Below are 27,434 nucleotides of genomic sequence, written 5' to 3' on the forward strand. Positions count from 1 at the left end.
GAGTCAGTGTCGCTGTTGTTTTTCCAGCAGTTCCGTGAATCCTGCCTTCCGGAAAGCTCGGACCACAGTTGAGACCGAAATATCCGCCCAGGCATTTACGATCCACTGGCAGATGTTGGCGTATGTCGTCCGGCGCTGTCTCCCTGTCTTAGTGAATGTGTGTTCGCCTTCGGTCATCCATTGTTCCCACGCCGTTCGCAGTCATGCTTTAAATGCCTTGTTGACACCAATATCGAGCGGTTGGAGTTCTTTGGTTAATCCACCCGGAATGACGGCGAGTGTTGTATTTGTGTGCTTCACTTGTTTTTTGACACCATCTGTGATGTGGGCGCGCATGGAGTCGTATATCAACATGGACGGAGCTGCGTGAAAAAAGCCACCCGGCCTCTTCGCGTAAACTTCCCTTAACCACTCGCTCATCTTTTCTTCATCCATCCATCCCTTCGAGTTAGCTTTTATGATGACGCCAGCTGGAAAGGTCTCTTTTGGCAAGGTCTTCCTTTTGAATATCACCATGGGTGGAAGTTTCTGGCCATTAGCATGGCAAGCTAGAACCACAGTGTGTCGCTTAGTAGGAGCCATTTTGTGGTCTTTACAGATGTAAACACACAAAGGAAATGAAACGTAATACCCGCGCGCTTCTTCTTCTATGGGGGCGGGTGCTTACCTTGGCGGTTGCTTACCGTAGAAGAAGAAGCACTTCCTCTTCTACGGGGAAAAAAGATGGCGGCTGTTTACCGTAGTTGCGAGACCAAAACTTTATGAAAATGAATCTTAATATTAATCCATATATAAAGCGCACCGGGTTATAAGCCGCACTGTCAGCTTTTGAGTAAATTTGTGGTTTTTAGGTGCGGCTAATAGTGCGGAAAATACGGTATTAACACATTACCGTAAAATATCAAATAATATTATTTATCTCATTCACGTAAGAGACTAGACGTATAAGATTTCATGGGATTTAGCGATTAGGAGTGACAGATTGTTTGGTAAACGTATAGCATGTTCTATATGTTATAGTTATTTGAATGACTCTTACCATAATATGTTACGTTAACATACCAGTTGGTTATTTATGCCTCATATAACGTACACTTATTCAGCCTGTTGTTCACTATTCTTTATTTATTTGAAATTGCCTTTCAAATGTCTATTCTTGGTGTTGGCTTTTATCAAATAAATGTCCCCCAAAAATGCGACTTATACTCCAGTGCGACTTATATATGTTTTTTACCTTCTTTATTGTGCATTTTCGGCCGGTGCGACTTATACTCCGGAGCGACTTATAGTCCGAAAAATACGGTACTTTTCTTCATTGTGGACAAACAGCTCTTTCTTTGTCTCATCTGATCACAAACCCTTTGTCCATTTTTGGTCTGTTGTCCATGGGGATGTTAATCATGATCACTAACGAGTTTTAGGACTCGGTCTTGTCGTTGCAAAAGGTGAATGTATCCTTATATTTCAGTCTGTGTGTACAGGGTGTCCACAAAGTCTTTTGCAATTAAAAAATGATGAGATATGCTCATCAAATTTGGGGTTTTAAAAAGTCATAAAAAATTTATTCTTTCAATTTAAGGCCTAAAAATGTCTTACATTCTTTCAAAAACCCGTAAAAAGTTTCAAATATGACTATGTAAGATTTTTTAAATATATTAACGGTATGTTTATTTAAAACTTCTGTCTCGTTTTAAATATTTTGATTGCTATAGGGCACAATTCATAACTACAGAACTAAAGAATGTATTGAGTACCACCAGCTAGCGAGTTTTGTTATAGCAGAGTTGAACTAGCCGCAATGATTACGATATCCCAGACTATTCATTATAGTCTTACATTTGACGCAGAGAGCTTGTCTACAGTATACCTCAGTACTTATGAGTTTTTTATTGGTGTTTTTCAGGTACCATGTTCATGAAATACAGTAGGTTCTGTTAAATAAAAACCATGGACATCTCGTATATTACAGCAGATAACATTTGTTGAACAAAACTAAATGGATGCTTTATTAATGTCGAAGAGAAATTCACATGGGTCTTCAGTACCCAAAAGCAAAATATCACTACCGTATTTTTCGGACTATAAGTCGCAGTTTTTTTTCATAGTTTGGCCGGGGGTGCGACTTATACTCAGGAGCGACTTATGTGTGAAATGATTAACACATTACCGTAAAATATCAAATAATATTATTTAGCTCATTCACGTAAGAGACTAGACGGATAAGATTTCATGGGATTTAGCGATTAGGAGTGACAGATTGTTTGGTAAACGTATAGCATGTTCTATATGTTATAGTTATTTGAATGACTCTTACCATAATATGTTACGTTAACATACCAGTTGGTTATTTATGCCTCATATAACGTACACTTATTCAGCCTGTTGTTCACTATTCTTTATTTATTTTAAATTGCCTTTCAAATCAGGCCGTAAGACTCTTGAACGCATCATAATTAAATTATCCCCTCAACTCCCCCCAAAATGGATTAACTCGCTGGAATAAAAAAGACAATATAACATACATCCATAAGCGTGGATGCATGTGAAAAAGTGCAATATATTTATCTGTACAGTAACCTATTTATTTATTTATGCACCTTATTGCTTTTTTATCCTGCACTACCATGAGCTTATGTAACGAAATTTCCTTCTTATCTGTGCTGTAAAGTTCAAATTTGAATGACAATAAAAAGGAAGTCTAAGTCTAAATGTCTATTCTTGGTGTTGGGTTTTATCAAATACATTTCCCCAAAAAATGCGACTTATACTCCAGTGCGACTTATATATGTTTTTTTCCTTCTTTATTATTCATTTTCGGCCGGTGCGACTTATACTCCGAAAAATACGATAATTTATTATTTATGATGCATATACTGTGTTGTTTTTTGCAGCTACTGGTGCCCAAAATTTAAGTTTACAGTATTAATATCTACTCCACATTTTGTAATTATTTCTACGGATTTGAGTACTTATTTACCTTTGCAATATATACTTGTAAAATTGTAAGGTGACTTTATGGAAACCCTGTGCAATTTTGACCGTTTGTGTTTTCGATGAAAAAACATGAATTCTAAAAAAAACAAAAAACATTGTATAATCTTTCTCACCTCGAATATTGTTGAAATAAATCAACAAGGATCCAAAATGAACTTGACATTCCTGCCCATGATGAGTGTATGTAAACTTCTGGCTACAACTGTACATATAATAATGAATGTATATTTATTTCTTATAAATAATCTGTTTTGATGTATTTTTGCATAGTCCAAATCTGCAGATTGGTTTAGAAGTGTGCTAAGCACTGATTTGGAAATTGACTGTTATGGAATGTTTGTTTATTTAAATGAATTGATTAATATATATAGGAAGTAGGGTTAGTCCTGGTTTCTGTATGGTGTTGATAAAAGTGCATTGCTGCTCTCTGACTGCTGACCTACCCCCGTCTTGCAGGGCTTCTCTGTGGAGCTCCTGTGTGGTTTTACCCCTTCTGGCTCTCACGTGGATGTCAGCTGTCCTCGCCATCACCGACCGGCGCTCTGCGCTGTTCCAGATTCTTTTTGCCGTCTTTGACTCTCTGGAAGGCTTCGTCATTGTCATGGTGCACTGCATCTTGCGACGAGAGGTACCTTTTTACCCAACCACTGCACTGTACATGTTTTTTTTTTTTTCCTTCTTCACGCTATAGCTATATAGTTCACCCCCAGAGGAATATTTGTAAAGGTTTTTGGACTCATTCCCTCACCGTATTCTTGCTCCTAAATGTCTCATTAGCATTTAGGAGCCACGGGCGGCTCGTGTCAGGTGCAGGAGTAGTCCTCTCTCAAAATGGAAGGTCGATCCGCTTTTTCCACGCAGCCGTCTTGAAATATCCTGAAGCAAGAAAGTCAACCCCAGTTACTTCCCTCACTGCGTTATCGGGGTGTAAATGAGCTGTTTGCCGAGCAGAATGCACCATTATCATTAGGTGGCAAACGCAGCATTTTCATTACCGTCCACATCTTATACAGGTAAAAGCCAGTAAATTAGAATATTTTGAAAAACTTGATTTATTTCAGTAATTGCATTCAAAAGGTGTAACTTGTACTTGACCCCGGATCTCAGGAAACAGAGTGGACCGACACCAGCAGATGACATGGCACCCCAAACCATCACTGATGGTGGAAACTTTACACTAGACTTCAGGCAACGTGGATCCTGTGCCTCTCCTGTCTTCCTCCAGACTCTGGGACCTCGATTTCCAAAGGAAATGCAAAATTTGCATGGTTGGGTGATGGTTTGGGGTGCCATGTCATCTGCTGGTGTCGGTCCACTCTGTTTCCTGAGATCCAGGGTCAACGCAGCCGTCTACCAGCAAGTTTTAGAGCACTTCATGCTTCCTGCTGCTGACCTGCTCTATGGAGATGGAGATTTCAAGTTCCAACAGGACTTGGCGCCTGCACACAGCGCAAAATCTACCCGTGCCTGGTTTACGGACCATGGTATTTCTGTTCTAAATTGGCCCGCCAACTCCCCTGACCTTAGCCCCATAGAAAATCTGTGGGGTATTGTGAAAAGGAAGATGCAGAATGCCAGACCCAAAAACGCAGAAGAGTTGAAGGCCACTATCAGAGCAACCTGGGCTCTCATAACACCTGAGCAGTGCCAGAAACTCATCGACTCCATGCCACGCCGCATTAACGCAGTAATTGAGGCAAAAGGAGCTCCAACCAAGTATTGAGTATTGTACATGCTCATATTTTTCATTTTCATACTTTTCAGTTGGCCAACATTTCTAAAAATCCCTTTTTTGTATTAGCCTTAAGTAATATTCTAATTTTGTGACACATGGAATTTTGGATTTTCATTTGTTGCCACTTCAAATCATCAAAATTAAATGAAATAAACATTTGAATGCATCAGTCTGTGTGCAATGAATAAATATAATGTACAAGTTACACCTTTTGAATGCAATTACTGAAATAAATCAAGTTTTTCAAAATATTCTAATTTACTGGCTTTTACCTGTATATAGATTTTTTTTTTTTTTACCTTTAGGGCTCCCTTCAAGTTTAGTTCTGGGGATCCGGAAGGGTCTCAATTAAAAGTTAAAGTACCACTGATCGTGACCTCTGCATTTGACCCATCCCCGTGTTCCACCCCCTGGGAGGTGAGGGGAGCAGTGAGCAGCAGCACTGGCCGGGCTCGGGAATCATTTTGGTGATTTAACCCCCAATTCCAACCCTTGATGCTGAGTGCCAAGCAGGGAGGTAATGGGTCCCATTTTTATAGTCTTTGGTATGACACGACCTACCGATCTCAGGGCGGACACTCTAACCACAAGGCCACTGAGCAGGCTTAAAAATAATGCTTAAATCTGGGGATCAACTTCAGGTCTATCTGTAAAGTTTTTTTTAATGTGTTATGCCATTTTTGTAAAAAACCTGTAAAATGTTTCCTAAAAATATTTTCAAAGGGGAATATTTGTGTATTTGGTAATTGGAGCCTTAAATAGGTCAATAATTCATAACAACATTGACTTTATTTCATTGTTTTTTGAGCAATGGCAGTTAAAAAAAATAAAGTCCACTAAAGTTAAGTTAAAAATAAATCATACATGTTTGTTTTTTTGCTTTCAATATTTAAGTCTCTAGGTTGAGGGGATCCGGTTTGGTGGCTGCAGGATTAGGTCCCTGCTTTTTGCATATGATGTGGTCCTGATGGCTTCATCTGGCCAGGATCTTCAGCTCTCGCTGTATCGGTTCGCAGCTGAGTGTGAAGCGACTGGGATGAGAATCAGCACCTCCAAGTCCGAGTCCATGGTTCTCGCCCGGAAAAGGGTGGAGTGCCATCTCCGGGTTGGGGAGTTCAAGTACCTCTGAGTCTTGTTCACGAGTGAGGGAAGAGTGGATCGTGAGATCGACAGGCGGATCGGTGCGGCGTCTTCAGTAATGCGGACGCTGTATCGATCCGTTGTGGTGAAGAAGGAGCTGAGCCGGAAGGCAAAGCTCTCGATTTACCGGTCGATCTATGTTCCCATCCTCACCTATGGTCATGAGCTTTGGGTTATGACCGAAAGGACAAGATCACGGGTACAAGCGGCCGAAATGAGTTTCCTCCGCCGGGTGGCGGGGCTCTCTCTTAGAGATAGGGTGAGAAGCTCTGCCATCCGGGGGGAGCTCAAAGTAAAGCCGCTGCTCCTCCACATCGAGAGGAGCCAGATGAGGTGGTTCGGGCATCTGGTCAGGATGCCACCCGAACGCATCCCTAGGGAGGTGTTTAGTCCGACCGGTAGGAGGCCACGGGGAAGACCCAGGACACGTTGGGAAGACTATGTCTCCCGGCTGGCCTGGGAACGTCTCGGGATCCCCCGGGAGGAGCTGGACGAAGTGGCTGGGGAGAGGGAAGTCTGGGCTTCCCTGCTTAGGCTGCTGCCCCCGCGACCCGACCTCGGATAAGCGGAAGAAGATGGATGGATGGATGGATTTAAGTCTCTGAATCAACTTCAGATCTATCTGTCAATTATAAGTTTTTGATTTTATTTTCATGTTTTTTGTTTGTTTTGTAATGCCCTTTTTGTCAAATAAGACTTAAGTATTGAAAGCAAAAAAAAAAAATGATGACTTATTTTTAACACTTAAATGAGCGGGGACCTTTTAAATCCCAAAGAATTTTAGTGGATTTTTATTTTTTTTTAAACTGCCATTGCTCAAAAAATAATAATGAAATAAAGTCAATGTTGTCATGAATGATCAACCTATTTAAGGCTCCAATTACCATACCTAAAGACACAAATATTCCCATAATCGGGATCAACTTCAGATCTTTATGTCAATTTTTAAGTTTTTATTATATTTTCATGTTTTTTGTTTATTTTTTTATGCCCTTTTTTGCTAGAAAGACTGTTTTTTTCTAGCAAAAACACAAAGTATGCAATATTTTGCCCACAAAATATTTCAAAGTGGAATATTTGATGTGAAGTCATCAAAGCGTTCAATAGGTCAAACATTCTCAACAAAATAGTTTTTTATTCATTATTATTTTTTGAGCAATGGCAGTTAAAAAAAAAAAAATCCACAAACATTTTTGGGGATTCAAAAGTGTTAAATTGGCAAAAACACAAAGTATGCAATATTTTGCCCCAAAAATATTTCAAAGTGGAATATTTGATGTGAAGTAATCGGAGCGTTCAATTGGTCAAAAATTGTCAACAACATTATGTTTTATTCCTTATTATTTCTTAAGCAATGACAGTTTTGAAGAAAAAAACAGCCTGCATGGCAGTTTTGTGTTATATTCAGTCAACTTTGCAACTTTTTCTTGTTGCGTTTCTTTCACCTGATTGCTTTTTTATTCACTTTGTTGTTGTTTTTTGTTTTTTTTAATAGTATTTGTAGAATGTGCAGCGAGCCGTTCACAAATTAGATGTGCCCCCGGGCCTGCCCTAAATGATTAAAGCCAGAAACAGCACGAGAAATTCATATTTTGTCATTATTATTGCCAGATGTGTTATTTGGGAAGTGTGATATGTTCCATGAGCTCTACTGCCTTCAACAGGTTCAGGAGGCAGTCAAGTGTCGAGTGGTTGATCGTCAGGAAGACGGCAATGGGGATTCAGGTGGATCTTTCCAGAATGGCCATGCTCAGCTTGTGGTATGGATATAAATTTTTTCATACTTTGACCTAACGTATATTCCGCTCTACCCCTATTGAGCATTGTATAACGGATAAACCACAGCAGCCTCGACTATATGTATATACAGTATATAAATAATATATATGTATATATGTAGGGATGTCCGATAATGGCTTTTTGCCGATATTCCAATATTGTCCAACTCTTTAATTACCGATACCGATATCAACCGATACCTATATCAACCTATATGTTACGATCCGCTGCCCGGATCATAGTTTGTTTATGTTTGAGTCACATGTGTTTTCAGCACCTTGAGTTTCATTTATTTCTGTTGCCATGACGGCAGATTGTATACACCTGCCTCTGGTTAGTGTCCGGGACGCGCACCTGTTGCCCGGGCGCTAATCAGAGGGCTATTTAGTCTTTGCCCTGGCCTCACTCGGTCTGGCTTCCTAGTTTGTTCTTACACAACTGATGACGACGATTATTTCCTGTTTCTTAGCTACTAGTTCTCACGCTAGCTATTTTGGTTTGCTAGCTCCCACGCTAGCGCTTTTGTTTTGCCTTTTGTGCTACGTGCATGTCTTTTTGTTATTCACCGTGTGATTTATATGTTAAATAAATCATATTCCTACCTGCAAGCTGTGTCCGAAGCCGTCTGCATCCCTGGGAGAACCACACCCGCATCACGATGCGACCACGTCGTTACACTATATATGCAGTCATGGAATTAACACATTATTATGCCTAATTTGGACAACCAGGTATGGTGAAGATAAGGTACTTTTTAAAAATTTAAAAAAAATAAGATAGATAAATTTAAAAAAAATTCTTGAATAAAAAAGAAAGTAAAACAATATAAAAACAGTTACATAGAAACTAGTAATTAATGAAAATGAGTAAAATTAACTGTTAAAGGTTAGTAAATGATAAATAAATGATAAATGGGTTGTACTTGTATAGCGCTTTTCTACCTTCAAGGTACTCAAAGCGCTTTGACACTACTTCCACATTTACCCATTCACACACACATTCACACACTGATGGAGGGAGCTGCCATGCAAGGCGCTAACCAGCACCCATCAGGAGCAAGGGTGAAGTGTCTTGCTCAGGACACAACGGACATGACGAGGTTGGTACTAGGTGGGGATTGAACCAGAGACCCTCGGGTCGCGCACGGCCATTCTTCCACTGCGCCACGCACAATCATGTGTGCTTACGGACTGTATCCCTTGCAGACTGTATTGATATATATTGATATATAATGTAGGAACCACAATATTAATAACAGAAAGAAACAACCCTTTTGTGTGAATGAGTGTTAATGGGGGAGGGAGGTTTTTTGGGTTGGTGCACTAATTGTAAGTGTATCTTGTGTTTTTTATGTTGATTTAATTAAAAAAAACACACAAAAAAAAAACGATACCGATAATAAAAAAAACGATACCGATAATTTCCGATATTACATTTTAACGCATTTATCGACATCCCTATATATATGGTTACTTTGCATGCAGTTGGCTTTCGGCCCCCGGTGACAATTTTTAACACAATGCACCCCCCCAGTCAAAAAGTTTGAGCACCTCTGCTCTATGACATTCTGACAATAAAATTGCATTTGTGTCCAAATATTTTACTTTTTTTTTTTTTTTAAATGATGTAATCAAATAAAAACCTGTGATTAATCGTTATTGGTACAAATCAAAAATCTGATTAATCTGATTAAAAAAATAACAGTTTGACAGCACACATTTTTACAATAAATTATTACATTTATTTTCCCCCTCTTCACTGACAATGTATTGATTCTCCTAACTCCTAATTGTTCTTTTTGTTCTTGTTCGCAATATATCGTCGCATCATATCTCCAGTCATGGCACAATTTCCATCCATCAAACTTCTAATATCCAGTGTTGATGTTTGAAATGAACAACATATATTTATTTTACATTTTCTCTCCGCAGACTGACTTTGAGAAAGATGTTGATATGGCTTGCAGATCAGGTAAGACCAGTTTTTTTTTTTTTGTCTTTTAGAATTCAAAGTTTCATGGGAACAATGTCACATACCTGCCAACTACTCCGGTTTTCCCGTAATTCGTACGGTTTTCATCAACCTATTCCGGGTTACGGTTGCAGTGATAAAAAATACGGTTTTTCATTAATTTAAAAAAAAAAAGGGTGAAAACTACGCGAATTGCACCTTGTGCAGACAAGATTTTTCGATCGGACACGGAGGAATTAGCGATGTAAAAGACCATGTTGGGACAAAAAAACACAAGTCTAATGCCGTTGCTAGCGATACAAGTGGAAAACTTTCAACGTTTTTCGTCGCCCAAACACATTCTTTGGATGTGATAAATGCCGAAGTTTTATTTACGGAGGCAATAATTGAGCATGGACTTCCAATCGCACTGGCTGATCACATGGGACAGTTAAATGTTTGTAATGCAACCTTTAAAAATCATTACGTGGTGATCGCGGTCCCAAAAATAAACTTTTCTTGCATGATAATGTCCAGAAAAACTCGCTTTATATTACTATAGAGTCCTTTTAACGAATGAGTTTGATGGTTTATCACAAACCTTAAATGAAAGAAGTCCTTTGTTCTCCTGCACCATGCATGCGCTTTGGCCTTGCTTCGTGTTTGGTGCGCAATTGTACTGTTAAAAGTGTTTATACTATTTATGCTTTCAAGTCCAAGTTGAAGAAATCTTGTTAAATGTTGACAGCATAACTACCAAAATACAGAAGTATGTCCTTAATATTTTTGCAGTGCTATTTCTGTTGAAAAGTTCAAATGATTACATTAGAGATGTGATGTGCCACTTTTCAAGTGTCTGATGGCTTAAATTAATTTTCATTAATTTTTCATATTTTGAATTCTTTTGAAAGGCTTACAAAAAAACTACATTTGAATTGTAATTCCATGCTATTGACAGGACTATTAATTTTAATGAAGTTAGCTTACCATGTTTACAGTATGATAATTGTGATAGAAATGTGAATTTTAGGCACAGAATATTTTATACAATTGAACAAGGCAGTAGATTATACAAGCTTGGACAGAAAGTTAATAATGACACCAATTTTTTTTTTAATGGAATTGTTTATTACTGTTTTACCATTTGTTTACTGTAAAAAGTGTTTATACTTTCAATTAACAAATTGAAGTCTTGTGAAAGGTTGACAGGATAACTGGCATTAACTGTCAAAATAATTTCAAACTATTGAAGTTAGCTTACAGAATAAACATGTCAATCAACCCATATGATTTTTGCTGTAATATTTTTGTTTTGAAAAGTCACTGTGACTGATAGAAAAGTGATGGTTTTAGCAACATTTTAACCTGTCTGAATGCTAATAATCATTTTGCGTCGGGGGGCGAAGCCCTGAACCCTCCACCAGGACTTTGTCCTGGACCTACCGGGGCCTGCGGCCCTTGGACCCTGGCTACTAGGTTTTTCTGATTTCAAAAGTTGGCAGGTATGATGTCACTACAACATGATGCAGCTGTAAAACAATATAAGTGCTACTCTAATGCATAATTGCCTCTGCATTCAATTATTATTGATTTTAGCAATACAATGTTTGAGTTTGCAAAATGAATTGCAAGCATGTCATCAATAATAGGAAGTAGGCATACATTAATTAATGCTCTGTGTTCTTATATCATAAATCTTACAAATGTATCAGGTTAGAATATCTTGAGTAACAGACAATTCCTGAGGTTGAGCTTTATTTATTTGCACATTTACTAGGGTTGTCACTAAAAACATGTTTTGCAGCAGTAACTCATTTCTTCCTATGATTGCGGCAGTCGCGGGCTGTGCGTTTCCCACCTAGGCCTTCAGTGATGTCCTACTTAGTTCTGATCTAAATAAATACCCCTCAAAACACCATAATTTATGTCAGCACATGACCACGGCTGAAGAAATGCTATACATAAACACACTTGTGCACCACTGAGCATTGAAACACCTTAACAGTGTACAAAACAGGCTATATTTCGGCACACTTAATAATCAATGAACCCGCATCAGCATTTAAAACATACCTTACGTGGTACCAGGGCCGGCCCGTGGCATAGGCCGTATAGGCAAATGCTAAGGGCGCCGTCCATCAGGGGGCGCCACGCCAGTTCCACAAATGTTGGAGAAAAGAAAAAAAAAAAGAAAAAAAAGTTGGTACTATTATTTCTAAACGAGAAAAGACAGAGGTAGCAGGTATGCCTACATGAAATTATTTGTCTGTTACAGAATGTGATAGTAACCTGGCTTTTTAGCATTAAGCTAATGTTACATGATTCGGCAATTGCTAATCAATAAATAGCTAGTTCTGTTTTAACGTCGGGTTAATATTGTGGAGGGGGCTAAATTGTTATGGAAAATAATAATGTAACGTTAGGTAATTACAGTACTCCCACCTTACATTCCTCAGGGACATTTGTATTAGATCTTTTAAGCAGGTGTTTTTTGTTTACATTGTTATTGCCTTCTGGTTAGCTAATGTTTGCCCTGCAGGTAATAGTCACTTTTCCACCCCTTTATATATTAGGTATTGTTGTAAGTAAAAAAAAAAAAAAGGTCAAAGACAAAGCTATTCGGTTTCTTGTGAGTATATACACTTCACTGCCGATGTGGGGGGGCGCCACCTAAAATCTTGCCTAGGGCGCCAGATTGGTTAGGGCCGGGCCTGCGTGGTACTGTCAAAATTAAAACAATTGTAAAGAACATATTAAATGTGGAAAAATAAATAAAATATTTGAACTTTTTTTTTCGGAGTTAAAAAAGTGAGAACCGATGATTTCCTCTGTTGGCCGGGTAAGGCTCCGGTGCCCCTTCCTGCTTTTCGCAAACTACAACTTGTGATTGGATTCTCACTTGGGAGTGACAAGTGAAAATCCAATCACAGTCACGTTTGGCGTAAGGCTACCTAGATGGGCTACTGTCAACAACTCGTGATCTGATTGGCTATCGCAACTGTCTATCAACTGACTATCAACTGTCTATCAACTGTCTATCAACTGTCTATCCGGCAGAATTCATTCAGCGCTTGGCAACAAGCTAGCTGAATTCTGATTGGATGAAAGCTCTAAGGTAAAAACAAGCAACACCGGAGCCTAATAAGACAAGAAGAGAATATGATGAATACTTTATGGAAAGTAGATTACAATTAACTTTTATTAATCTATGATCATGATTTATGTTAGGCCAGCAGAGAAGGCCTTGCTGGCTCTAACGGCACACCGCTGAATTGCGGCATTTTTTTTTACGTAATTGAAGACACTTTGGAACAGGAAACAGAAGCCTCGGTTTGTATTATAGTCAACACAGAAAAACTACGCTGCAAAAAAAAAAAAAAAATGTGCATGGGGGAAACGATGAGCTGGGCAAGATGGTGTCTGGGTAATCAAAGAAGTGGTGAACAACATGGCTAACAAAATGTAGCCAACAGAAAATGTCCAAACACAGGAACAAGAACAAGTAGCAAGTAGAGCATCAAACATAATCAATACGGAAGTTTGGATTATAATATGAGCTCATCCTGCCGCTGCCACGACGCACTGCAGCTACTAGGGCTGGGCATTTTGATGGAAATATCGATACCAAGGAGGGTATTGGTATTGGATTGATACCAGCATGATGGGCTCAGTACTTTTGCACTGTTTTCTTCTACAGTATACTGAACATCTGGGGGACTAATGTAGTAAACAAATAAACACATCTAGTAAATTACTTCATTTTTTCATGCCACCGCAGTATCTTTTCTAGTCTATTAGTGCAAACAACACCTGTCTCTCTCCATCTCTCTCTCTCTGTTTGCTCCTCTCTCTCTCTCTCTCTCTCTCTCTCTCTCTCTGTATCTCTCTCTGTTTCTTTCTTTCTCTCTCTTACTCTCTCTCTCTGTCTGTATCTCTGTTTACTCCTCTCTCTCTCTCTCTCTCTCTCTCTCTCTCTCTCTCTCTCTCTCTCTCTCTCTCTCTCTCTGTGTGTCTCTGTTTGCTTCTTTCTCTCTCTCTCTCTTACTCTCTCTCTCTCTCTCTCTCTCTCTCTCTGTCTGTATCTCTGTTTGTTTCTCTCTCCCTTTCTATGTATCTCTCTGTTTGTTTCTTTCTCTCTCTCTCTCTCTCTCTCTCTGTAGCTCTGTTTGTTTCTTTCTCTCTCTCTCTGTCTCTCTCTCTCTCTCTCTCTCTCTCTCTTTCTGACTCTCTCTCTGTCTCTGCTTATTCTGGCACATTTTACTCATCCCCTCCCTCCTCTACTGACTATCCATCTATCCATTTCCTACCGCTTGTCCCTACTTCATAAATATTTGCATGTAATGGAAGTTACTTTGGTTTATATATGAATATTCATATTTTTGTTACATTGTTGCTTTTTTGTTATTTTGTATTTTGTAATAATGACTTTTGTGTGATGTAAAACGTAATAAAGGAATTTTGTATATATACATACATATTATATACATATGTATGTATGTATGGATGTATATATGTGTATATATATGTGTATATATATGTATATGTATATATATATATATATATACACATATGTATGTATATATATATATTTATATACACACATGTATGTATGTATATATATATATTTATATATATATGTATGTATTTATATACATATGCATGTATATATGTGTATGTATATATATATATGTATATTATATAAACATATATATGTTATATACATACATAATATATATGTATGTATATATATACTGTATATATATATATATACGTATATATGTGTGTATATATATGTATGTATATATATATGTATGTATATATATATATATATATATATATATGTGTGTATGTATATATATATATATATATATATAATATACATATATATATATATGTGTATGTATATATGTATATATATACATATGTGTATGTATATATGTATATATATGTGTATATATATATATATATACATATATATCTACATATATATGTGTATGTATATATGTATATATATATATATGTGTGTATGTATATATGTATATATATATATATATGTATATATATATATATACACGTATATATATATATATATATATATATATATATATATATATATATATATGTATATGTATGTATGTATGTATGTATGTATGTACAAATATATACATAACAGCGTTTGTAACCCTAACAAGTAATCTAAATAATTACTTTTAGGTCCATTACAACGCCGTTAGCGATAGCTTGATGTAACATAGCCTGCTACTTTTGATGTGGTGTTATGTCAACAACAAGACAGCGTCATAAGTGCAGCGAGTTCAATGCAGGAAATATATTTTTACTAGTGAAAGCAACAAGCAGCACTGCACTAAAATGAACTCGACAACAAATCAATGATTGAAGTGACAAACTTGCAATCCAAACAATACCCCGTTTGTTGACAAGATGTGACAGCCATCGAAGCACATTTAATCTCTTTATTAAGCAGAGGTATCCGGTGAAAAGATTCAAAAGAGCTGGCGTCAAAGCCGACAAAGTGCGCTGCTAACTGCTAAAGGTAAAAAAACACAGCTCCATTGAAACCCTCAATGACATCACTACGCAACAGGCCCCGCCTTTTAAAAGCACAGACTCCGCACACTGTGCTCTTTTATTAAACATCTCTCAAATGCATATGCCAGATGTTTAAAGTTGTTGTGTTTTAAGTAAGGTATCAATTACTTTACCTAGTAATTAATTACATTTATTAAAGAGTAATTTTTTTAGTAATTCAATTACTTTTTGGTTAAAGTAACACGTAACTATAATGAATTACTTTTTCAAAGTAATTTTCAGAACATTGCTTTATTTCTGACATAGTTGCAAAGGTTGATTAATCATGATTAATTAATCTAATTGAAAAGGTGAATCGCTTGACAAAAGAAAATTTAAGAAATAAATACGGTAAATTGTTGAATATGGGTGTACAGTATATACAAAATCCAAAACCAATGAAATTGGCACGTTGTGTAATTCTTAAATAAAAACAGAATACATACACAATTTGCAAATCCTTTTCAACTTATATTCAATTGAATAGACTGCAAAGACAAGATATTTAATGTTAGAACTGAGAAATGTATTTTATTTTTGCAAATAATCATTAACTTAGAATTTAATGGCAGCAACACATTGAAAACAAGTTGTCACAGGGACATTTTTACCACTGTGTTACATGGCCTTTTCTTTTAACAACACTCAGTAAACGTTTGGGAACTGAGGAGTCCAATTTTTGAAGCTTTTCAGGTGGAATTTTTTCCCATTCTTGCTTGATGTACAGCTTAAGTTGTTCAACATTCCGGGGTCTCTGTTGTGGTATTTTAGACTTCATAATGCTCCACACATTTTTAACGGGAGACAGGTCTGGACTACAGGCAGGCCAGTCTAGTACCCGCACTCTTTTAATACGAAGCCATGCTGTCGTAACACGTGGCTTAGCATTGTCTTTCTGAAATAAGCAGGGGCGTCCATGATAACGTTGCTTGGATTGCAACATATGTTGTTCCAAAACCTCTATGTACCTTTCAGCATTTTTTTATACCAGCAGGTTTTTGATGCAGTACCGCCTGAGGGATCGACGGTCCGTAATATCATCGCTTACGTGCAGTGATTTCTCCAGATTCTCTGAACTTTTGCATCAAACTTTGCATCAGTCCATCTTAGATAATCTCGGGCCCAGCGAAGCCGGCGGAGTTTCTGGGTTTGATTGATTGAAACTTTTATTAGTAGATTGCAAAGGAAGAGAATATATTATATGAAACAGTACAGTTTACACAGTACAGTACATATGCCGTACAATTGACCGCTAAATGGTAACACCCAAATAAGTTTTTCAACTTGTTTTAGTCGGGGTCCACGTTAATCAATTAATGGGTGTTGTTGATAAATAGCTTTTGCTTGCAGATGTAGCGACCAACTGTAGTTACTGACAGTAGTTTTTTTAAGTTTTCCTGAGCCCATGTGATGATATCCTTTACACATCGATGTCGCTTTTTGACGCAGTATCGCCTGAGGGATCGCATAGCTTATCGCTTACGTGCAGTGATTTCTCCAGATTCATTGAACCTTTTGATGAAATTACGGACCGTAGATGGTGAAATCCCGAAATTCCTTGCAATAGCTGGTTGAGAAATGTTGTTTTTAAACTGTTCGACAATTTGTTCACAAAGTGGTGACCCTCGCCCCATCCTTGTTTGTGAATGACTGGGCATTTCAGAGAAGCTGGTTTTATACCCAATCATGGCACCCACCTGTTCCTAATTAGCCTGTTCACCTGTGGGATGTCCCAAATAAGTGTTTTGATGAGCATTCCTCAACTTTCTCAGGCTTTTTTGCCACTTGTGCCCACTTTTTTGAAACATGTTGCAGGCATCAAATTCCAAAAGAGCTAATATTTGCAAAAAATAACAAAAGTTTTCTAGATCGAATGTTAAGTATCTTGTCTTTGCAGTCTATTCGATTGAATATAGGTTGAAAAGGATTAGCAAATCATTGTATTTTGGTTTTAGTTACAATTTACACAATGTGCCAACTTCACGTTTTTTTTTTGTGGTGTTGTTCTAGGTACCATGAAGCCCTCATCCCTTCGTGGAGAGGAAAAGACTTCTTCTGGGGCGCTTACTCTTCAAAAGGGATCCAACTTCAACACCATGCCAGCCAGTATGGCCAAAGTCCACCTCCAGAATGTGGCGGACTACAGCAGCCACACGCTGACCCTGCGCCGGGAGAAAGGCACGGCCAAAGGCATCAGCACTGAGCTGCCAGGTGCCAAGTCCATCTACATCTGTGACAGCGAGCTCTTTAAGCAGCTGGACGGAGATGTTCCGAGAGGGAACGGAGAGGGCAGCAGCTACGAAGGCACCGGCAAACCCTCGGGGTTGGTCCTTTTACCGAGCAACAACACGGGCACCCTCAAGCTGGCCAAGGGCAAAGACGAGCAGGCGACTAAGTACAACATCAGTGTTGAGCAGCTGCCTCAGAAGCGCCTCGTCCACCTGGCCAACCCTGTCAGTGGCGAGCCGGTGCCTGGCTTTGGACTGAAGAGCCTGCCTGCTGACCAGGTCAGTGTGTCGTGCTCGGAGAGAGACTCACCTGCGCACAACCTGCAGAACATGCCAAGAGACTCGCAGGTGGCCAACAGCTCGTGTGATGGGGCACAATCCGCAAACGCTGTTGGGATGACCAAGAGTGAGACCGTTTCTACACTGTCAATGAGCTCCCTGGAGGTGAGTGAGCGCGCTTCTTTTCTACGATCCTGTCCAAGTAACACACTGTCACCTCACCTCTCAGTTTCATTCTTACAAATATGGCTTTAAAGTTAACGGACAATCGACCATTCAGGCTCACATGTACTAGGACAGGGGTGTCAAACTCATTTTATCCAGCCGAGTCATACCAAAGACTATAAAAATGGGACCCATTACCTCCCTGCTTGGCACTCAGCATCAAGGGTTGGAATTGGGGGTTAAATCACCAAAAATGATTCCCGGGCGTGGCCACCGCTGCTGCTCACTGCTCCTCTCACCTCCCAGGGGGTGAACATGGGGATGGGTCTAATGCAGAGGGTAATTTCACCGCACCTAGTGTGTGTGTGTGACTATCAGTGGAACTTTAACTTTTTTTCATTGAGGGCCACATCGCAGTAATAGTTGCTTTCAGAGGGCCGCTTTTTTGAAATTAATTTACATTATGCAGGCGAGTAATAACCTGTGATTAATCAAAATGCATATGCATTTGATTATTAGATTTTTTTTAATGTATAGCTTGCTTTAAAATCATAAATAAAGGTGACAAGCAGATATTTAACGATTTGTTTTTATCTCACAAAAATAGTTTTGCAATACACTATATAAACCTCTACTCAGTGGGCTAGTGGTTAGAGTGTCCGCCCTGCGATCGGTAGGTTGTGAGTTCAAACCCCGGGCGAGTCATACCAAAGACTATAAAAATGGGACCCATTACCTCCCTGCTTGGCGCTCAGCATCAAGGGTTGGAATTGGGGGTTAAATCACCAAATGATTCCCGGGCGTGGCCACCGCTGCTGCTCACTGCTCCTCTCACCTCCCAGGGGGTGAACATGGGGATGGGTCTAATGCAGAGGGTACTTTCACCGCACCTAGTGTGTGTGTGTGTGTGTGACTATCAGTGGAACTTTAACTTTTTTTCATTGAGGGCCACATCGCGGTAATAGTTGCTTTCAGAGGGCCGATTTTTTTAAATTAATTTACATTATGCAGGCGGGTAATAACCTGTGATTAATCATGATTAATCGAAATGCATATGCATTTGATTATTAGATTTTTTTTTAATGTATATTTTGCTTTAAAATCATAAATAAAGGTGACAAGCAGATATTTAACGATTTGTTTTTATCCCACAAAAATAGTTTTGCAATACACTATATAAACCTCTACTCAGTGGGCTAGTGGTTAGAGTGTCCGCCCTGCGATCGGTAGGTTGTGAGTTCAAACCCCGGGCGAGTCATACCAAAGACTATAAAAATGGGACCCATTACCTCCCTGCTTGGCACTCAGCATCAAGGGTTGGAATTGGGGGTTAAATCACCAAATGATTCTCGGGCGCGGCCACCGCTGCTGCTCACTTTTTTTTTTTATGTATAACTTGCTATAAAATCATAAATAAAGGTGACAAGCAGATATTTAACGACTTGTTTTTATCTCACAAAAATAGTTTTGCAATACACTATATAATTGGCATGATCAGATAATATTAAAGTTTAAAATATGCATTTTTTTTTTGTCAAAATTGAAAGAACGAATGCATTCAATAAAAAAATAAAATAAATAAATACTTTAATTTTTTAAATAAATAAAATATATATATATATATACATGTGTGTGTGTGTGTGTGTGTGTATATATATATATATTTATTATTATTATTATTTTTTTTTTTATTGAAACCAATTTTTCCAGACTTTCACGGGCCACATAGAAAGATCTGGTGGGCCAGTTTTGGCCCCCGGGCCTTGAGTTTGACACCTGTGTACTAGGATGTTCCGATCAAGGTTTTATGCTGCCTGTTCTGATACTGATCATCCACCAGGGAGATCGGTTGATACCAATACCAATACCGATCACATGTATTAACTGTGAATATTTCAATGTATTTATGGTGAGTGCTATTGGCAGTTCAACAATATCAACACAATATTTAAACGGGTTCGGTATTCTCTTTTATTGCAGACAATTGTTTTTGTAAAACAAAGTCAATAGTACACAATAACTTTAAAATTATACTATCTACTACTCATTTAAATCATTTTGGGTTTCCCCCTCAAAGTCTTCCTGTGTCCAGGGAATTATTCCCTGAGTTTGCAAAACAACAAAAACAAAAAAAGGTTATTTTGAGAAAGTCACGACCTAATCACTCTAATGTCGATCATATACTGATACGGCCTTGGGAATCCACACCACCAATTTATGCCTTAGCAGTTATCTAGGATTTTAGCATGCCTGCTCCTGGCTTGCTCCCGGCGTGTAACATGTATAGCCTTGTCCTCCAGTGATAATGCTACTTGATATTAATACTTAAGATATTACGACATTTTACCGTAATGGGGGTGATTATTCCTATCTTATAAGAACGGTTCCACACTGTGTATGGAGACACATACTGTAAATACCTGCTAGCTTGTAAGCCGGGGGAGTAAAAATAAATACACCGTCAGTCAGTGGGGATCGACATTAAAAGGCATTAATCAGCAATGGCGACCACGTACTTCTACATGAAAATCGGCAGATACTGATCGGTGGCCAATCGGTCGGCACATGCTTAACATTCCTACTTACGGACAATTTTGAGTGTCTAATATGCATGTGTTTGGGAGAAAAGCCACAAAAGCACACGGAGAACATGCAAACTCTACACAGAGATGAACATTAATAACTTGACTACCGTATTTTTCGGACAAAAAGGTGCACTTAAAAGCCTTTCATTTTCTCAAAAATCGACAGTGCGCCTTATAACCCGGTGCGCCTAATGTACGGAATAATTCTGGTTGTGCTTACCGACCTCAAAGCAATTTTATTTGGTACATGGTGTATTGATAAGTGTGACCGGTAGATGGTTGTCACACATAAGAGATAGGTGTAGACTGCAGGATGACACTTATGAACAACACCACAATTTTAAATGTTCCATTGAGAATCAAAAATCTGTCAAAACGTTTTCGTACGACTTTGGTCAGCTATGAAGCCGCACCGCTTGATGGATTGTCAACATACGAGTATTAGACTTAGACTTAGACAAACTTTAATGATCCACAAGGGAACTTGTTCAACACAGTAACTCAGTTACAATGATGGAAAGTGTAAGGATGGAAAGGACAATGCAGGTATAAATAGACTCATATAGCGGAAAAAAAAATCTAACATATATACGAATATATACATAATATGTGTACAGAATTATATATATACAGATATATTCTATTATGTCTATAACATATATACAATATATACCAATGACCATGTACAATATTACAGTATATGTGTGTATAGGTGTGTGTATAAGGACCGCAAAATGGCACCCATTAGCAGACATATCATCTGCCGTTTTGTTTCACAATACAGGTAAAAGCCAGTAAATTAGAATATTTTGAAAAACTTGATTTATTTCAGTAATTGCATTCAAAAGGTGTAACTTGTACATTATATTTATTCATTGCACACAGACTGATGCATTCAAATGTTTATTTCATTTAATTTTGATGATTTGAAGTGGCAACAAATGAAAATCCAAAATTCCGTGTGTCACAAAATTAGAATATTACTTAAGGCTAATACAAAAAAGGGATTTTTAGAAATGTTGGCCAACTGAAAAGTATGAAAATGAAAAATATGAGCATGTACAATACTCAATACTTGGTTGGAGCTCCTTTTGCCTCAATTACTGCGTTAATGCGGCGTGGCATGGAGTCGATGAGTTTCTGGCACTGCTCAGGTGTTATGAGAGCCCAGGTTGCTCTGATAGTGGCCTTCAACTCTTCTGCGTTTTTGGGTCTGGCATTCTGCATCTTCCTTTTCACAATACCCCACAGATTTTTTATGGGGCTAAGGTCAGGGGAGTTGGCGGGCCAATTTAGAACAGAAATACCATGGTCCGTAAACCAGGCACGGGTAGATTTTGCGCTGTGTGCAGGCGCCAAGTCCTGTTGGAACTTGAAATCTCCATCTCCATAGAGCAGGTCAGCAGCAGGAAGCATGAAGTGCTCTAAAACTTGCTGGTAGACGGCTGCGTTGACCCTGGATCTCAGGAAACAGAGTGGACCGACACCAGCAGATGACATGGCACCCCAAACCATCACCCAACCATGCAAATTTTGCATTTCCTTTGGAAATCGAGGTCCCAGAGTCTGGAGGAAGACAGGAGAGGCACAGGATCCACGTTGCCTGAAGTCTAGTGTAAAGTTTCCACCATCAGTGATGGTTTATTTTGTAGAAAATATAGAGCAGGTCAGCAGCAGGAAGCATGAAGTGCTCTAAAACTTGCTGGTAGACGGCTGCGTTGACCCTGGATCTCAGGAAACAGAGTGGACCGACACCAGCAGATGACATGGCACCCCAAACCATCACCCAACCATGCAAATTTTGCATTTCCTTTGGAAATCGAGGTCCCAGAGTCTGGAGGAAGACAGGAGAGGCACAGGATCCACGTTGCCTGAAGTCTAGTGTAAAGTTTCCACTATCAGTGATGGTTTGGGGTGCCATGTCATCTGCTGGTGTCGGTCCACTCTGTTTCCTGAGATCCAGGGTCAACGCAGCCGTCTACCAGCAAGTTTTAGAGCACTTCATGCTTCCTGCTGCTGACCTGCTCTATGGAGATGGAGATTTCAAGTTCCAACAGGACTTGGCGCCTGCACACAGCGCAAAATCTACCCGTGCCTGGTTTACGGATCATGGTATTTCTGTTCTAAATTGGCCCGCCAACTCCCCTGACCTTAGCTCCATAGAAAATCTGTGGGGTATTGTGAAAAGGAAGATGCAGAATGCCAGACCCAAAAACGCAGAAGAGTTGAAGGCCACTATCAGAGCAACCTGGGCTCTCATAACACCTGAGCAGTGCCAGAAACTCATCAACTCCATGCCACGCCGCATTAACGCAGTAATTGAGGCAAAAGGAGCTCCAACCAAGTATTGAGTATTGTACATGCTCATATTTTTCATTTTCATACTTTTCAGTTGGCCAACATTTCTAAAAATCCCTTTTTTGTATTAGCCTTAAGTAATATTCTAATTTTGTGACACACGGAATTTTGGATTTTCATTTGTTGCCACTTCAAATCATCAAAATTAAATGAAATAAACATTTGAATGCATCAGTCTGTGTGCAATGAATAAATATAATGTACAAGTTACACCTTTTGAATGCAATTACTGAAATAAATCAAGTTTTTCAAAATATTCTAATTTACTGGCTTTTACCTGTATTATTGAAAACCAACTTTTCTTACCTTCTGGTACCTGCTGATCTGTATTTGGGATCTGCATAAGTCCTGAAACTTTGCGCTCGTCCGCCACTGTAGTCTTTGGCGACGCCGTAGCCGACGAGCGTCTTCTTTTTCTCTATCTTCTTGTTATGGGGCATTCATCCTCCGCTGTTACCATTTCTAATATGAAGTAGCGTAAAGTTGGAACTTGTATCTCGCTATGTGTAGATAATTCACCCATGGAACTTTAGTAATTAGTAATTTCACGGGACACATTTCCGGCGGATGATGAGATGCTGCTCCGGTATTGTTCATAGTGTGTTGCATTTTTGTTGCGTTTCGCTTGATTGTAAAATATGTCGATCGAGAGGGGGTGTGACGTTCATATCTTGTCAATATTCAGTGTTTTATCCTTTATAGTTAATATTGTAAATCCCACAGTTTTTATATTAATGTACATTCTGGGTGTCTCATTCAGTAAAAAAAAATTAAATTCCATTCTGTTTAAGGCGGTCTGTCATAACGTTTTTAGCATTCAATCAGACGTTATTGTGAGGTTTTGTATTAGTGTTCCTAAAAATAGATATACCGGCCCCCAGACACTTTTTTTTTTTTCAAAATTTGGCCCCCTAGTCAAAATAATTGCCCAGGCCTGGTTTATAGTGTAAAACATGTACATAAAATTACAAAATACAAAAAATATATAGCGTTATTCAGTGTGATGATTGTACTCGCGTTGTGTATTGACATTTCCACTTACACGCACGGGTGCATGAATTCTAATAGAGTGCACGTCTGGCTGGTGTTTGCACTCGACAGAAAAGTGTCTCCACACTTCATTTAGCACAATGGAGCCTGGATTCCACAGAATTGAAACTAAGTTAAAAAACAGGCAGCAGCACGGGAAAAGTTTGTTAATGTCGGCCGGCGAGGTGGTCGGCGTTTTATTCAGTGTTTTATCGTTCGTAGTTAATATTGTAAATCCCACATTCTTTATTTTCATGTACATTCTGGGTGTCTCATTCAGTAAAATTTTTTTTTTAATTTCATTCCGTTTAAGACGGTCTGTCATAACGTTTTTAGCATTCAATCAGACATTATTGTGAGGTTTTGTATTAGTGTTCCTAAAAATAGATATACCGGCCCCCAGACATTTTTTTTCTCTAAATTTGGCCCCTCGAGTCAAAATAATTGCCCAGGCCTGTCTTAGTAGATCACTTGCAACATGTCCACTGATAGTACTTGCTATTTTATTTACTTTGCACATGCTATTAAGCGCTTGTTATTTGTATCCTATCAGATCATAAGTGTCTTACCGTATTTTTCGGACTATAAGTCGCAGTTTTTTTCATAGTTTGGCCGGGGGTGCGACTTATACTCAGGAGCGACTTATGTGTGAAATGATTAACACATTACCGTAAAATATCAACTAATATTATTTAGCTCATTCACGTAAGAGACTAGACGTATAAGATTTCATGGGATTCAGCGATTAGGAGTGACAGATTGTTTGGTAAACGTATAGCATGTTCTATATGTTATAGTTATTTGAATGACTCTTACCATAATATGTTACGTTAACATACCAGTTGGTTATTTATGCCTCATATAACGTACACTTATTCAGCCTGTTGTTCACTATTCTTTATTTATTTTAAATTGCCTTTCAAATGTCTATTTTTGGTGTTGGCTTTTATCAAATAAATTTCCCCCAAAAATGCGACTTACCGTATTTCCTTGAATTTCCGCCGGGTATATATTATCCGCATGCCTCGTTTTACCGCCGGGTCAAACTAGTTTCGCAAAATAATTAGCGTATGCTTAGAATTACTGCCGGGTCAAGCTTGTTTAGCGAAATAATTAGCGCATGTCTCGTTTTACCGCCGGGTCAAACTCGTCACGTCACGAGTGACACTTCACCTTTCAAGGCATCATTTTCAAAATGGAGGAGGCTAATTTCAATCATTTAAAATCGCATTTTGGGAAGAAGATAAAGAGCTATTCAGTAGGATTTAAGGTCCAAGCTATTGAATATGCTAAAAAGAACAGTAAAAAGGTTTTATTAATACAGCTGCGTGTGTCAAATATGAGTCATTAAATGACTCCCGCCTCATGGTGGTAGAGGGCGCTAGTGATCCCAGGAATCATTCTTGCGACTACTCGGCTGCAGAAGAAGTGACAACAACAGTTTTCTAAACTGGACTTTCAATCGAAGCAGGAGGTAATAATTAAAGGAAGATCTCCATCGAGACAGAGAGACTTTTAAAACTGAAGAAAGATAAGGAAGACTTCTATAAACAAGTTATCGATGCTTTTGTTCAGACGGAGCGGCGCATGGACTTCATTTATAAGTAAAGGTAAGACCATAATAACGGTTTTTTTTAATTAAACGTGCTTTTCATGATGGTATCCTTACATCACACTCCAATTTATAAGCGCTTGCCTAAATTTAACGCATGCCTTTGGTAAGCGCCGGAGTGATAAGAGGTTTTAAAATAATTAGCGCATGCTTAGAATTATCGCGTGCCTTTGTTAAGCGCCGGAGTGAGAAGAGGTTTTAAATTAATTACCGCCCCGGCGCTAATTCAAGGAAATATGGTATACTCCAGTGCGACTTATATATGTTTTTCCCCTTCTTATGCATTTTCGACCGGTGCGACTTATACTCCAGAGCGTCTTATACTCCGAAAAATACGGTATTATTTTATTTTTTTAATCAACTAAATAACTCAACTTTGTTGATATTTTGAGATATGTCATTACTTGAAATACACAACCTTTAGGTACAGTATATTTTGCACAAAGTATGGGTATTTTATTAACCTACTCAGTGGCCTAGTGGTTAGAGTGTCCGCCCTGAGATCGGTAGGTTGTGAGTTCAAAAACCCCGGCCGAGTCATACCAAAGACTACAAAAATGGGACCCATTACCTCCCTGCTTGGCACTCAGCATCAAGGGTTGGAATTGGGGGTTAAATCACCAAAAATGATTCCCGGGCGCGGCCACCGCTGCTGCCCACTGCTCCCCTCACCTCCCAGGGGGTGATCAAGGGTGATGGGTCAAATGCAGAGAATAATTTCGCCACACCTAGTGTGTGTGTGACAATCATTGGTACTTTAACTTTAACTTTAACTTTATTTTACTTGGTATAGGATTGGAAAGGAAATCAGTGCTATGGTTATATCACTTGTACTGTGCAAAAATCTCCGGCTACCATTAGTTTCATCGATTCATTTTCTACACACAAAACAAATGTCTACCATATTTTGTAGAGGTGGCAAACCAGTTCAATTCTGGTGTGGAACTGGGTAATGGCGCAGAATCTTTTCATTATAGTTAGAGTCATTAGAAGGTTCCATCCCCAGAATCCTATTAGAACCTCCGTCTGGCATCCTCCACGAACTAGGACGTATTCTGCTAACTAACAGATGGACAAAGACAAAGTTTCCTTTTTTCAATTTTCTTAACAGTCGGGCGTTGGCTGAAGTACGGCTCTATTGAGTGACACTCTAGTTCTATATGGTAATTAAACGGGACATTATAGAGAACTCACTTTGTAATTGCTTTGATACAAAAACGTGGGTCTCTGGGGTCCCTGCCCAATCACCCAGTGTGAAATTACACAACCAAGTCATTTTCTGTTAGCTGCCAACTTGGAAAGACTTGTCTCCTCGCGAGCTGTTGGAGATGTTGATACTACTTTGATGTCGCCGCCCTCTCACCGTGGGCGAACAGCCGTCTCTCGCCAGCGACTACACGGAATCTCAATCACGTCTGAAGCGAAAGCCGAGCGAAGCTGCGGTGTTATTGGATGCACCGATGTCACACATCATTACATCACCTTCCAGCCACAGAGGACATCAGAGCAGAGTGCATAGACTTTATTTACGACTATTACCCCTTCATGTTGGGGTTGTAGACTTTGTTTGGGAGCCCTAAACCTTCTCCTCCGGGGTAGAAGCAGGATTGTAGTTTCTACAAGTGACACTCTGCTGTCTATCACACTCCCTCAGTCCTTCAGCACATCACTGCAGTAGAGAAGTGGGGTAACAGGTTGCTCTGAACAGGGCTATTTGTCTACCATAACTCTTGAACTTTTGACTGATGCGTGTCACAAACATGTTATTACCGTATTTTTCGGAGTATAAGTCGCACCGGCCGAAAATGCACAATAAAGAAGGAAAAAAACATATATAAGTCACATTTTTGGGGGGAAATTTATTTGATAAAACCCAAGAATAGACATTTGACAGGCAATTTAAAATAAATAAAGAATAGTGAACAACAGGCTGAATAAGTGTACGATATATGAGGCATAAATAACCAACTGGTATGTTAACGTAACATATT

General features: G+C 38.9%; 1 protein-coding gene across 6 annotated transcripts in view; it reads left to right on the plus strand.

Annotated features, from left to right (window-relative positions):
• The window catches only part of adgrb1a (adhesion G protein-coupled receptor B1a), a 432,260-nt gene that overhangs the window by 370,961 nt on the left and 33,865 nt on the right, over nucleotides 1–27,434 (plus strand). For all 6 annotated transcript variants that reach the window (XM_061948457.2, XM_061948450.2, XM_061948442.2 and 3 more), the window contains 4 exons: nucleotides 3,451–3,622; nucleotides 7,534–7,629; nucleotides 9,580–9,619; nucleotides 17,198–17,859. In XM_061948457.2, the coding sequence (XP_061804441.2) occupies nucleotides 3,451–3,622; nucleotides 7,534–7,629; nucleotides 9,580–9,619; nucleotides 17,198–17,859 (970 nt within the window). The remainder of the gene's footprint in view (nucleotides 1–3,450; nucleotides 3,623–7,533; nucleotides 7,630–9,579; nucleotides 9,620–17,197; nucleotides 17,860–27,434) is intronic.

Source organism: Nerophis lumbriciformis, linkage group LG04, assembly GCF_033978685.3.
Source record: "Nerophis lumbriciformis linkage group LG04, RoL_Nlum_v2.1, whole genome shotgun sequence".
NCBI lineage: Eukaryota > Metazoa > Chordata > Actinopteri > Syngnathiformes > Syngnathidae > Nerophis > Nerophis lumbriciformis.